Here is a 14,582-nt window from a genome sequence, read left to right on the forward strand (position 1 = left end):
TGAAGGTGAATATAATATAGTGCTAGGGCTTGTATATCTTCATGTGGTATAATCCAAAGCCAAGATGGTGCTGAGATTCATTGGGTTCATGTAGGTTTTAGAACCAGACATAATACCTTCTACAATAAGCTTATTAGCCTTTTCAGATGGATGAAATGCATCCCAAAATGCATACAAATCTCTATTAGGGCAAAGGTTAGAAAGTGGTGTGCATAATCCAAGACCATTGAAGGGTCCTTGACCACAACAAGCTACTTTTGCTGTAGTAAACCCTGCCAATTAATGCAACAACATGAATAATGTTAACATATTAAACCTATGATATGAATGCAACATTGAAGTTTATAGAGTGTGTTATTTAAGTAGTACCAAATGCTGCAGGGTTACTAACAAAATTGTTGTGCATTTTTGCTGTATTTGCAGCTATAAAAACGTCCCTGCCAAGTTTTCTATTGAGTTCAAGTAACATGGTTTCAAGTTGAGGGTTGAATAAATCTGCAGCTCTTTGTAATTCAGCAGAACATTGTCCATTTGTTCCACGTTGTGCCATTTCTGCTGGAACACAACCCAATGGTCCTGTCCCTGTCACAAGAATTCTACGTGCTCCAAGATCAAACACTTTCTGCAACACAATAGATATATATATATATATATATATATATATATTTATTGAATATAATAGATTGTGATATCTAATTTTTTTTTCGATAAATAAAAATTGTATTAAAACGAGCATAAGGGGTGTCCACCCAATACAAAAGAGATCAAGACGTCAACGTCAACTTTGTAGTATGAAGTCCTATACAAGTTTTGGGATTCATGCACCAACTTGCAAAAGAAACAGAATTTTTAACCAAATCCAAGATCTAGTTTGAATTAGATCAATAAGGTTCACATAACTCGGCGCCTTCTCCAAGAAAATCACATCATTTCTCAAAAGCCACACAGACCAGACGACGACAAACCAAAGCATTCTCCACAATTTTGCACATTTACCACTTCTCAGGAATTCATATGCTTGAAGGACTCCATAATTGAAGAAGTAGTTACAACATTTGTTTGTAACCAAGAATAAAAACCAGTCCAATATATGAGTTTATAAAACAGAAGAAAGGAGTATTAATGTATGAGTTTATTATATATGTATTATCCATATAAAAATTTATGCACATTCAACACATCATTTACCGTTCATTTATATTACATTTTTTAAGAGTCGATAATGATGTAATGATAGTGTAAAAACACATTACGGTATTAGTAGATACATCTTTTTCTCTTAATATAATTACCTCCAAAAGTTTTTTGTACTCAGAAATGAGAAGCGTGACATATTGAGGAAGTGGATATTGTTGGGACCTAGCTGAGTTTGGGACCAAGTAATAGTTGTTTACAAAATCATTGCCACCTACAGTGATGAGAACTAGTGCTTGATTCACAAGACTTTTAGCTTCTGATCTTCCAATTTCAGCAGCTACTCGATTTTGATACTCTTGAAAATACTCATATTGTCTATACATTCTGATTATGTTTACCTATTAAGAAGTACCATTAACAAAAGTCAATGATGATTAAAAATGAACGATAAATGTACAATGAAAGTATAAGAAACTCTTACACGATTAATGATGTATATATCTTTTTCTCTTACCTAAAATGATAAGTTTGTAGGGAATTAAGAAATTAACTAGAAATCAACTTACAAATTGAATTCCAGTGTCGTTAAGAATTCCAATTCCAGCTGAAGCAAAATTAGCACCTACTAGGAGCTTAGCTCCTCTTAATTGTGGGCTCAAGTATGGTAATGGAGACTCAGAACCAAGTTTCTGACCTGAAATAATACAATTAGTTATACAATGTACATTATATGATCAATGATTGATTACTAAAGGAAGATGCATGAAAAAAAGGTATTTAATTAAGAATGTCGATGTTTTAAATAGTAGTTGCGATCACAATCGCAGTTATATTGTTTTTACTGCGATTGTGAGAAAATCGACATTCTTAATTAAATACCTTATACTGCGATTGTGAGAAAATAATGTTGATATAACTGTAATTATGATGGAGACTCCCAAAACTGTACATAGTGCAATTTAAAACATAGAATGATATGTATGAACAAGTGAAACTTTATAAGAAATTATATAATAATGAAATTAATGACAATATGTGGAAACTTATATAACTGATAAGGTCGGGAATGTTATAGCCATTGGAAAAACGGCCAGTCGGTCTACGACTAGGGTAATCAATTCCATAAGGAGGAGCATCAGCACGTGCAGATGTAGCTAAGTAGTTGTTATTTCCACTATCAACAAGTGAATCTCCAAACACAAAAAAAGCTCTTTGTCTAGCTTCAGCTCTAGGGACAATGACTCCAAATATTGCAACCAAGCTAATAATTGCCAATGTAGCAAAACTTGAGAAAGAAGCCATTGGAATAAGCCTTTGGGTTTGTGTTTGTGTTTGTTTTGTTAAGTGAATTGAACTTAATTTTGGATGTGGAAGGAAGATTAAGTTCGAGTCTTTATATATAGTAAACTTTGTCTCACATTTTTTGTGAAAATCTCACTAGTTTAGGAGGTCACTTTAATTTGCTTTGAAAATAATGGTATTGTCAGAAATTGACATAAATGAGATAGGTTGGATTCATTTATATGCAAAGAAAATATAGAATACTTAAAGACATTTGCAATAGCTTTGTAGTTTAAGTTTCTATATTTCATTTAATCTTACTAAGACCTTACTTAATGAAACCTTGATGAATATAATTATATAAGGTATATAGTAGTCTTTGGATAAATAAATAATAATAAAAAGTAGGTGTAGTCTTAATTATTATTTACTGAATAATTCAAATGGACATGTGTTTTTTTAATTTAAATGTCTTAAATATTGTTAGAAAGAAAACCCATAAAACATAAATTATTTCAACGGCTAAATATGTATAGAAAAGTGAACCACAAAAATTGAAGAAGTGGATATGTATTTTCAAATTAGAGATGTGGGGAAATGATTTTATATAGTCTTTGGCAATGCCACTTGTAGCTTTTCACATGATTGTAATTTTTTGAATTACTCAATAAGTTATTAGAGTAGTTCATTAAACAAAATTTAAAAGAAACATGTAACTTTAAAAAAAAAAGAAAAATGTAACATTTGGAACTAATTTTTAGAATGCTACTTAAAGTAACATTAAAAAAATGAAAGAAACTTTCAATAACTCATCTTCCAATTTTACTATTCAAAATATTTAGAAATTTACATTACTCATCTCTCACTAAAAAACTATATTATTAATTATTAGTCACATTTTCAAATTTCAGTTAGTTCCAAAGTTAATTTTATCAATCACCTCTAGTTTAATACGTTACCTAATAATATTATTGACTTGAATAATGTGGTCTTGCATGAAGAATAGAAAAAAGTAAAAGAAATTAATATATAGTTAGAATCTCTATTCACTATTTGAATGTACCAAAATATTTAAAACTCTCTAATTAGATTAACTTTTAGACTTTATAACTAGTAACATTTGTTGGTGATGACTAATTCAGTCAACTAATTTAATTATGCAGCTGAGATTACGGTGCAATGCAGTTCAGACCTATTGTCACAATCAATAGCCCTTTCCATATTTTCTACATCTCTATATAGTGAGTTTGATTATCACCTTGCCTAAGAAAATTAGTATGCATAAGAGGATATGTAATGACCCATCACACATGTTTAACTTTTTAACGATGTTTAAGATGATAAAGATTAATCAAACTCGAATATGAGTCAGTCCAATTAATTTATTATATAGACAAATATTGTTATAAACTATAAGATAATAATAATCTAAATAATAACTAACAAGATAAATATATAAATTATAGATAAACTCAAATAAAATGAAATAACTAAATCCTAGATAGAATAATACTCTATCAATCTAATAAATATATATATCAATCCAAATATATGTAAGATGAGTTCATATCCTATGACACATGTTAATGTTACTAAAAATGATGACTTCATATGAGAAATTTTGATAATAAGTACATCCACCTAAACAAGTTGACTTGGAATAAATTTTGGGGATTAACTATACTTCTTCCACTTTGTTATATACTTTAACATTTTTTATAGCCTTTTGACTCTACTCATTTTACTTGTAGGTCATTTCTCAAGGATTATCTTTTAACAATGATTTAAACACCTTATATTCACATACAAGGGGGTTTAGTTGTGTATGTTATGAACATAAAGCAATTGCAGTAACAAACCATTAACTTTCTAATTTATTGAGAATCAATTAACTAAGCGATAATCAATTCACAACTCCATAACCAAAGTCTCTAACTAAGCAAAATTAACATAAGCATGAAATTGTTAACAAATTCACACGAATTAAGCATTCATGCACTAGACAGTTAATCAACTAAGTGACTATCAACTCACAAAACCTATTTTTAAACAATGGAATTAAGCAAACCACAATCAGAAATAGAATATAAGAAATCAATATAAAAGAAACTGAAATTGCATTAAGAACAAAACCTCAAGAGTTGTGAAACATTCTCAAATGAATTTAGTCTATAAGTTTAGCCTTCCATAGAAATTGAAGCAAACCAAAATTGGGGAAGAAATGAAATCCTAGTAGAGCAAAATGTAAGTGGAAACCGAAAATGTAAAGTGTGTTGTCATGGAATGAATGTGTCAACCGAATTCTAAAAAGTCCTAAAATACAATCTTCACTTCAACACATATCATCCACTTCTATAATATCCAAAATGTCATTGGTACCAAATATGATATGAAAATGATAATATATTTAATCAGACTAAATAACCCCAAATTAACTCATTTTAGGAATAATACTCTAATAAAGTCTAAAACATTAAACCATGTCAAACAATGTCAATTAGGCATCAAGAATCATTAATCATAGTAAAATAAGGTTATGAATAGTGTGTAATATATTGCTCATAAGTGGGATAGTTGGTTAATGGATAGGGGTTTCAGAGTCACCCTAGAGGGTGATGGTATTATCTTTTATTTTAAAGATCAAAGAAGGGATTTCAAAATTAGAGGTAATTCGATCAAGAGCGTGCAACCATTCGATGCTTAGAATAACATCGACACCTTAATTGGCAGTATATAAAGTGGGATGTGGAATAACTGATTTTGCAATCGGATAAGTGTGTTTGAACACAAACTCGTGCAGTAAATATGTGCTTCATTCCCTACCATAACTGGAAATTTAGGAGTGGGATCCACGTCCAATTGTAGGTAGTGTGTCAACTGGGGTTGAATGATATTATGAGAATTGTATGTGTCCACCAAAACTATGATTAGGTGGCCTGTGGTGGAGCCTTGAAATCACAGGGTTTTTGGGGGCGGTTGGCCTTCAAGAGCTTGTTTCGAAAGTTGAAAATGGATAAGCTCATCATTGATAAGCATTATTTTTTCCATAATAGGTTCTAAAGAGGATAATTGAGTTGCATATGTCATTTGTAAATCATCTACTAATAGCAGTAGAAAACTCATTTGTTAGCATTATGACCAGCATGCAATTTTTCGTCATAGTTATAACATAGACATTGGGCATGTCACTCTTGCATCTGAGTAGTAGTGAGGCGACAAATTGGTAATGTTGGTTGGTAGAGGGTGATGGGATTAGTGGGAAAATAGGAAAATGGGAGTAGTAGGGTGTGGTGTTGGAGGGTGTGTAGTCGGGGTAGTGGGGTTTGTGGGATGGAAATGTCTTGGCCATGAAGGTCTAGAGTCTTTTATTTTGGATTCCACCAGTTTTGCAAGGCCTAAGGCATCTGCAATGCGAGATGGCATAGCAAAGCCAGTTCAAGCCAAATTTCAGGGACAAGTCCAAATAGAAAACAGTTAAGAATTACCTCTGCTGATACCCAGATTTTGTTACCGAGTTTCTCGAACTACTATTGGCATTCTGCAACTGTGTCTGTTTGTCTAAGTTTGAATAACTCTACTTGGTGATTCTCTTAGTAAGATGGACCAAAACGAGTTTCCAAAGACCTTGTAAAACTATCTCAGTCTGTGATAGTAGAGTAGTGAAATGCCCATTAAAACTAGTTGAAGGCTTTATCTTTCATGTAAAATGAAATGAGACGTAAACGGTGGTGTGGTAGGACTTGGTATAACTAAAAAAATTGCTCAACCTAAAATAACTAGTCTAGTGGTTTAGAGCCATCAAATGGGTTGACTTGCAGCTTTCAGGATCTAGGTTGTGTTGGTGGTAAAGGCATTGTTTAAAGTTGGGACGAAGATAGGGGGATATAGTGGTTGAAGTGGTGGTACTAGGATAGTAGGGTTAGGATTTGAAATAATGGATGATTCAACAAGATTTGGGCTATATATGGGGGATCTAGTGGTTGAGGTGGGAGAGTAGAAATACCTACTAGTTTATCTATGATAGTGCAGGGAACTTTCACAAGAAGGCCTCATCATTCTCCTTGTTAGCAGGTTTGGGAGGCATGGTACTCTTGATGAAAACATAAAAATTGATAAGGAATGATGCTAAATGTAAGAAATTATAGCATAAGAAAAACTAGGCAATAAGAGAGAAAAATGTAAAATAATACTTAATTCATATCTTCCATATATTCTTGTGAGCAGTTTTAATACAGAAAGTTAAAGAATTGGGGAAACACTATTAGAATTGTGCTCAACACACAAGGCTCGTTCTTGAAATCAAAAGGATAATTAAAATATTTAATTTTACATAATATAATTGGGGATCCAACTAAACTGCTCGATACGAATGGGCCTAAGATTTGGGCTCCTGTCTAAATCATGAGTAGGATTAATCTTTGTCAAATTGTCATGAAAATAAAATGGCATTCCTCCTCATTTGTATCCATGAATATTGTATAAAGGCCCATAACAATTATTTAGACCAAAATTTTGAAGAAAAAACATTCCAAGGACCATGGATTAGAACAATATTGTCTAATAAATTGTCAAAATTTGATCTTACATATAACAAGGTTGGATAGTATATAAATGTCTCACAACTCAGAAGTTTTTTTTAATCTTTTGAACTCTTTCTATTTCTAAGGTATCAAACTTTGGTGTCTAGTAATGTAATCACTTGTAGATAGAAGTTGATGTATCATGAAACTGAAACATGTTTTTTGGTTTAGTCATCATCAGTGGCAAAGTAACGATCACCAAATTCTCCCAAGCCAGGGATAACACGAGAATTCTCATTTAATGATGCATCAATCTCTGATGTCACAAGCTTCATCATGGGAAATCTTTTGCATACTTCATGTATTCCCTGTGGTGCCTGATCATGCATTTTCATTTGTCATCAGTAATGTTATATTAATTCCACAACTTTTTCAACAACTTCCTTTCTAAATTTAAAGTTGTCCCGGAAGTTGTCGTCAATAGATGTTCGCCCAGAATGGAAATGGAAGAGCTTTAGAGCTATCTCACCAGTCATTAGTATATTTCATGACTCTCAAGTCTTCCATTCCCCTCCAAAAGTAAGGCTCTAGAACCATGAATTACATTGGTGAGATGACTCTAAAGTCTTCCGAATTGATGAATTACAAGCACGGGTAAGGCTATTACTTACTGCTATTAGATTTAGAAAGATGATATTGGATTCTGGTACACCCTTCTTGACTAGTAGAGAGATAGCCTTGACAGCAGAATTTCCTGATAATTAAAACTATTAGACACGAGGCTCTCACCTAATAGAGTATATGGAGGATAGATGCATGCAGCCTTATTCTCGTAAACAAATAGCCGTTATTTGCCAGTCACGAGGAAAACGACCTTGGCGTTTCCCCGAGGCTTATCCTCAATTAAAACTATTATATGGTGTGGTGTGTCAAACCTGTGGCCAGAACTGGATCAAGTAGCAACACATGACGGCTTGCAATGTCTTTTGGTAGCTTCTCATAGATTAACTGCATCACATTTGAGATTATAAGCTAAAAGCAGAAACAAGAGGAAAATGTATGTAGGATAATATAGTAGCCTATACAAACCTGTCTTCCATTTGTGCCTTGTCCATGAATAAGGATTTTACCTATTTTGATTCCCTTGCAACATGCTCTTAATGCATTTTCCATGCTTTCTCCACTGATTTAGAAGTTGAAGAAAAGTGATTTAAATAGAAAAAATTAATGAACAAGTATGATATGCTTCAAGGTTTAGACACCAAAAAATAAAGAGAAAAAAGGTGCAAAACTAAAGGTTTTAACTCATAAGGCTAAGCATGCAATATGCATCTCTAGTTAGTTTTAAACTAAGGTATGCAACACCAATAGGGCGTTGGTCTAGTGGTGTAAGGCCCCGCTAGATACTCAGTATCACCAAAAGGTCAAGAACTCGATTTCTGGGAGTGACGCTCGTTGGGAAATGCAGTCACGTATCCCGAAAGGAATTAGTTACGTACCCATAAGATGAGGAGATATCATTGGTAATACCAAAAAAATTATGGTATGCACTTGCAATATTGCGGTTTTGAGAGTGTTTGCAACCACAATTACTACTGTATCTGCTGCATTTTCCACAATTGGTGTATCATATCATGCAAGATATTTCATTGCAAACTTGAATAAAACACTTAAATTATGTACCTTCTAATCACTGATACTCCACAAAGCCTGCTACAGAAAATTACACCAGGGTATACACATCCTGCAGCCACAGGGTTAAACATAAGAATGCTTTACCATTTGTATTGGTAATATTAAAATGTACATTATAGGCGTCACAGAACCGGTTCCCAGCCGAAAATCAGGTCGTGACATACACGAATTTACCTACAGAAAATATATGATAGTGTGCCTTAAAGTTATTTACAACAAAGTCACCAAATATATGAGATAGTATAACCAAAAGTTTGTTAGAACCTGTTGGAGTTTTGACTTGTTTTTCAGTAAAAGGAAGGTGACCAAGCCCATGCTCAACAACCTTAAAAACAAGTACAATGTCATCATGCTTCAGATTCATGATCATTTTCAACATTACTTCTATCTACACAAACTTGTTTACCAGCCGAATAAGGCGGTCGGAGTAAAACACGAAGTCATGTTTTGTTGTTCTAACGTCGCGGATGAGGGTATGCATTCCCTTAATCTGAATACAAATAGAAATTTAGATTCAGATTATATATATATATATATGATCATCATCAACATCATAAACTTTATCTATATGGTTATGTAAAAGATAGAATATGACTAAGATTTTACCTGAAATGTTGCAAGCATTACAAAAATATTTGGATATATTTTACAAAGATCATGCTGGCCAAGCTTCATACGGATATTTTGCACAATCAAATCAATGGCAACTTCATTATCTCCGCCGCCCGGAATGATAATATCCGCATATTTTTTCGTTGGCAGTACAAATTCTTCGAAACTGAGCTTTACAAATCTGGAATACTGAAGATTTATTTGTTTAGTAATTAGTCAAAGGAAGAATCTAAGATAAGATAAAGAAAGTTTTCACTAACTTGATCTAAAACATTCTGAATGTTCCTGCCACGTTCAATAGCTAGACGTTGAATCCTCCGTGCAAGGCGCACATCCGAATCTACATTAGTATAGAGTGTTAACATTCTTCACATTAACTTGTTTCTGTTCTTTTACCAAGTATTGTCTGAATGCATAAGACAGCAATTCAGGATAACCAACCTTCATCAACAAATATCTTCATGTTCAAAAGATCGCGAACACGAGAATCATGAAGAACTAGTATCCCTTCGAAAACTATTATATCTGCAGGATTAACCTACAAGTGATCAAAAGAAAAAGGAATGTAAAGACCCTAAAGATTTTATCAACAAAATGCAGCTGAAATAAGCAAGGCTTTGATAAACACAGTATAAATACATCAATCTCATTATGAAATAAAGTTACACATTAATATTTTACAACTGAGGCAATTGATAAATATTGACTAAGAAATATCAAATACTTTATTAGAATATGTATGATCTTCAAAATGCAGATTAGTACCTTACATCCAGGTTCAGCTCTCTTATGCCGGTTAAAATCGTAATTCGGTATGGTAACAGCTTGTCCAAGTTTTAATTTCTCCATAGATGAAAGCATAAGCTCTGTATCAAAGGCATCTGAAAATTAAGGAAGGATCAATTGTACTTGTGTTAGATTTTCAAACATATTCAGCATCAAATTCTGTCTTTCATATGCTACACAAAGTAACAGAAAATGTCTATAATGTACTCACCAGGATGATCAAAGTTATATTCATGAACTTTCTGTACCATGTTGTCATTCAAAGAGTAGTAAAATGAGTCCTATAAAAAATCATGTGTTGAATAACAAAAAATTCCAGAATCAATTATTAACAGAGAAAATATATTTTTTTTGGGTAAGTAACTAATCTTTTTCGGGATGCGTGGCTGAATCACCCAACAATTGTCATCCCAAGAATTGAACATTTCTTTTGGTCTATTTGGGAATCCAGTATAGTCATACACTATTAGATTAACGTTTTGTTGGTATAGAAAAGAATTTATTTTTGGTTTAACCGAGGATATCCCTCAGCCTAGAGTTAAAGAAATAATCCCTTTTGGGATGTTGACTGAAACACCCAACAATTGTAGTCTCAGACTTGAATATTTGGGAATCCAGCATGCTTTAAACGACTCGAAAAAAGAATTTTAATATACATAAGATCAGAAATTAATTACTTGATTAATAAGAACAACATGTTGATCACGAAAATGGTTGTTTATCTTGTTGCACACTGATGTTTTCCCAGATGCAGTTCCACCAGCAACACCTGAAGAAAAAAAATCTGATTTTCTCAAAAACCCAAAATTGATTATGAAATTATAATACAAAAAGTTACTTACAAAACATTGGTTACCAATGAAAAATGGTTGCTTTGGTGTAGATGTAACATTAGAGGCATTAGATTGAAGCAAAACATTGTCCTTAATGTTTTGATTCAATAACAATGTAACATCTTTCTCTGAATTATTCATCTCTATTATTATTATTATTATAATTATCTATATCTATGATCTTTGCAATATATACAACACATTCACATGTACCTATGTACTTAGAGATCAAGACAACCCAACACTTTCGGCTAAGGTGCATTAATCACCTTTAGTCACTGCTAGTGTTATGGAAAATTTGTTACTCATAGATTAATCAACTTTAATTTATTTGATTAATACACCCTTTTTCACACTTAGAATTCACTTTATGTTTGTTGGTTATTTAGTTCTATTTAAAGAATGGTGTTATTAGTTGACTTGTTGTGCTAAGTAATGTATTTTCTTGTTAACTAGGGACAAATAATAAATGTGAATTTCATGAGTAATATAAGCAAAGCAAGAATATGTGAGTTTTAGGGACAAGGATATGATGTTTTAAAAAATGTCTCAAACCAATGAAAATATATCATATTAATTAAAATAATTAAATGTTTATTATTTTTTTGTTTTTGTTTCAGTATTACTGGTTTAAGACATCATTTGGGATGGCGAATCATTGTCCGAGTTTTATTAATATGTGAATAAGGGAGAGCTAGCTTTATCATGTTCCTCCAAAGAATGAATACGAGTGTTTATTTTATGGAGACAATTGTATTAAAGTCGAATAAAACCACTACCAACAATAATTATCACTTTACAGATATGTTTGATTTTAGGAATAATGTAATGTTATTGTTTAGTTATTATGAGATTGTAATTTGATAGCATAAAAAGGTCATATTAGAGATCCACATAATTAATGTCTTGTAAAAATATAATGGGGCCATTAATTGGACAATTAATGTAAATGCCTTTTTATAGAATGGACATCCAAAAATTATAATATTTTATAACAGATATTATGAACTTTAAAAATATTTATGTAATAAGATAATATCAAGTTAATGTACTATCTAGCTATATTGAGAGAGAAAAAATGTATATCTTTACTATGTAAGAGTTTATTTTATGCATATTATTACTCATTATTTATATTTAATCATCATCACTTTTTAGATATAAGTAATATAAAATGAATGATGAATGATATTGTAAATGTAACACCACAAATATTTTTCCAACTAATTTGCAAATAGATATATTTGTAAATAGTCAATCCCTAATTATTTGGTTAATCTTTATCATAATTATATCTCTAAGATTTTTGGATATACTAGGTGGTAATTCTTCATGAATTATATTAGCTATTTTTAGTAATTTAGGGATAAAACTGAATATTTATAGTGGAATAAAAATAACATTAGGTATTATTTTAAATTTTATTTTAATCTAATTTGTAACTATACGTTTAAGACCTAAAAGCAATCAGAAAAGAAAGAAAAAAAAAACTGATTGCCCACTCCTGCAAGTCTTGGTTAAGGCAGTAGATAGAAGGAAAAAAAATTGGTAAGTTCTCTCTTGTGTTCCCTTACAAACCAAAATATAAGATTTCTATACTGTGTTGATGTGTTTCACTGTGACTTAAAGTTATAGAAAATTCACTTTCCATCTTTGAAAAGTAACCGTAATTTGGGAGGCCCTCATTTTGTAAAGCTTTACAAATTTCAAGTGTGTCTCTTGTTTAATCACACGAGTATGAATCTGAACTTTGATGTTTCCAAACCAAATTTTACTCCTTTCATTTTTTACAAAACGGTGGGTACTGGCAATTTACCAAATAATTAATCAAGTTTGACAAATCTTGAACTTCTCCCTGTTAGTAAACCAACGTGGCTCTTTAGGAAATTTAGTATCATAAATTAAGATCATACTTATCCATAACTTTCAGGGGTGAGTTTTGTTAATGTCACTCATTATTATATTTTTGGGCTCTTTAATATCAATCCTTTTTCATTACAACCCCTTTCCTTTTATGTCATCCCATCTTATGCTTAAGTGAAATGAGTTAGTAAGATAATTAACATCCCTTTTTCACAATTTTCTTCACTGGCAGTGTCATGCATTTAAGGGACTTAGTTAATATTTTTAACTTAATGATAGTAAGAACATGTAATTATAAACTTACTTGAATTAAGTGATTGTTATCAAATATAAATTATTAGTCTATATTAAATTGTTTGCTAGTTGTAGATGTAGAATATAATTTAATTTGTTGTCTTGTTTGTTGTTGGCCTGTGTATAAGAGAAGATTCTAAAGTTGGAAGGAAGCAACAGGAGAACTAGTTTATTTACTGGACAAGGAGCTTGCGTAACCCCAGGTGAGGGAGAAGCATTAGATATAGTGGTATTAGAATCTAGCATTGGGGTCTCCAATGATACTCACTAGTTGGAGGATCCTTAGACTAAAATGATTAATGAGGAGTCAATTGTCGTGATTGTTATGGACTTTCTCATTTAGTCATTTTAGTTACGAATATTAAAATATTGTGTCTTGATTGAATGATTATATGTTTGATATTGATGACTTACTGATATGATTTTATACTATTATTAGACTACTATAATTAGTATTGAATGTCTATGTTTGACTTAACATGGTGATAGTGATCATGATTAAATTCATATGTGAATGAGAATTATTTGCAGATACTTGAGAGACTATGACTATTCACACACGTGAAAGTATAATGACCTTGGGACATTACCCATGTATTTTGATCATCAAGTTATGTCTTGAGCTCATCCTGAGGATATTTGTATGATAAAAATTGTATTGGGGCTGAGACCACTAACTTAGGTGATGTTATTGGAAATTGAAATTGAGATAATATTGATAAAAAGACTTAGTGGACTAACTTTGAGCAGTGCGCATACATCATCGCATTTTTAGTTGGAGTTGGAGAAAATGGAAAGATACGATGATAGCAATATCATTGGGAATTGGATAGGGGCGGCAATGACGGTGACTCGTCAAGAAGCCTTGAGGGATTACTTAGGTGGGATGATCCAGTGAGGGTCCGGTCTTATAAACCGTATGACCAGGATAGTCTTACATGCAAACTAAGTAGTTTCTGACACCCCCTTGCGCATTTCATGATCGGTAGAGAGGAATCCTGAAACGGACTGGGCTTACCACGTAAGCACCTCTGATAGAGGTAATTGGAAAACAATTGATATTGTTACTTGCCGTTGTTAAGGATATCTGTACTCCCGGTTGCTTTCCCACTAGGGTCTTGGCCTTCGGGCAATTGATGGTGATTGGTTGGTGGAATTGCATGAGCATAACATGAGAGATTATTTAATTGTGGTGTATATATTTCAATGACTAATACACTAACATCATTATCTATGTTGTTTGTTTGTATGTATGAATGAATTGTAGGTGGAGCAGCTGAGTAGCTTATTGACGATTTAAAGTAGTGTAATTTACCTATGACTCTTGAAGGCCCTTAGCTTTATTTTGTTTAATTGTATTAGTACTCTTATACTCTGGTAGGATTACTTGGTGATACATCTACACTTTCTTGGTATTTTAACATGATGTTGATTTTATTGGAAAAGACAATATCTAATATTATCTTGGGAGACAATGGTTTAATATACTTAGGGAGTTTACTTACTACACATTTTATGAGAATTAAGAATAATCATAAAACCTCTTTGACAAATTTCTTTT

General features: G+C 32.1%; 2 protein-coding genes across 2 annotated transcripts; both read right to left on the reverse strand.

Annotated features, from left to right (window-relative positions):
• On the reverse strand, window positions 1-2,491 carry LOC109354764 (GDSL esterase/lipase At5g33370-like). Its single transcript, XM_019597471.1, has 5 exons — window positions 2,190-2,491; window positions 1,704-1,831; window positions 1,293-1,535; window positions 370-622; window positions 1-272 (listed from the first exon to the last, which is right to left on the reverse strand). Exons 1-5 carry the CDS (start codon window positions 2,437-2,439, stop codon window positions 40-42), a joined length of 1,107 nt encoding a protein of 368 aa, XP_019453016.1. The 5' UTR covers window positions 2,440-2,491; the 3' UTR covers window positions 1-39.
• Window positions 7,058-11,103, reverse strand: LOC109354766 (uridine kinase-like protein 5). The gene is made up of 14 exons (XM_019597474.1): window positions 10,888-11,103; window positions 10,709-10,800; window positions 10,243-10,312; window positions 10,011-10,126; window positions 9,687-9,783; window positions 9,506-9,585; window positions 9,240-9,434; window positions 9,040-9,123; window positions 8,898-8,958; window positions 8,622-8,682; window positions 8,028-8,121; window positions 7,874-7,946; window positions 7,610-7,692; window positions 7,058-7,315 (listed from the first exon to the last, which is right to left on the reverse strand). Exons 1-14 carry the CDS (start codon window positions 11,003-11,005, stop codon window positions 7,166-7,168), a joined length of 1,374 nt encoding a protein of 457 aa, XP_019453019.1. The 5' UTR covers window positions 11,006-11,103; the 3' UTR covers window positions 7,058-7,165.

Source organism: Lupinus angustifolius, chromosome LG08 (assembly GCF_001865875.1).
Source record: "Lupinus angustifolius cultivar Tanjil chromosome LG08, LupAngTanjil_v1.0, whole genome shotgun sequence".
Lineage (NCBI taxonomy): Eukaryota > Viridiplantae > Streptophyta > Magnoliopsida > Fabales > Fabaceae > Lupinus > Lupinus angustifolius.

Coding starts and splice junctions, on each gene's coding strand:
- LOC109354764 (XM_019597471.1), bottom strand. CDS start 2,439: ATGGCTTCTTTCTCAAGTTTTGCTACATTGGCAATTATTAGCTTGGTT. Junction 1,832..2,189: donor TAACATTCCCGACCTTATCA/GTTATATAAGTT, acceptor GTATTATTTCAG/GTCAGAAACTTGGTTCTGAG. Junction 273..369: donor TAGTAACCCTGCAGCATTTG/GTACTACTTAAA, acceptor ATTAATTGGCAG/GGTTTACTACAGCAAAAGTA.
- LOC109354766 (XM_019597474.1), bottom strand. CDS start 11,005: ATGAATAATTCAGAGAAAGATGTTACATTGTTATTGAATCAAAACATT. Junction 8,122..8,621: donor GGAGTATCAGTGATTAGAAG/GTACATAATTTA, acceptor CTTCTAAATCAG/TGGAGAAAGCATGGAAAATG. Junction 7,693..7,873: donor TGATCCAGTTCTGGCCACAG/GTTTGACACACC, acceptor TTTAATTATCAG/GAAATTCTGCTGTCAAGGCT.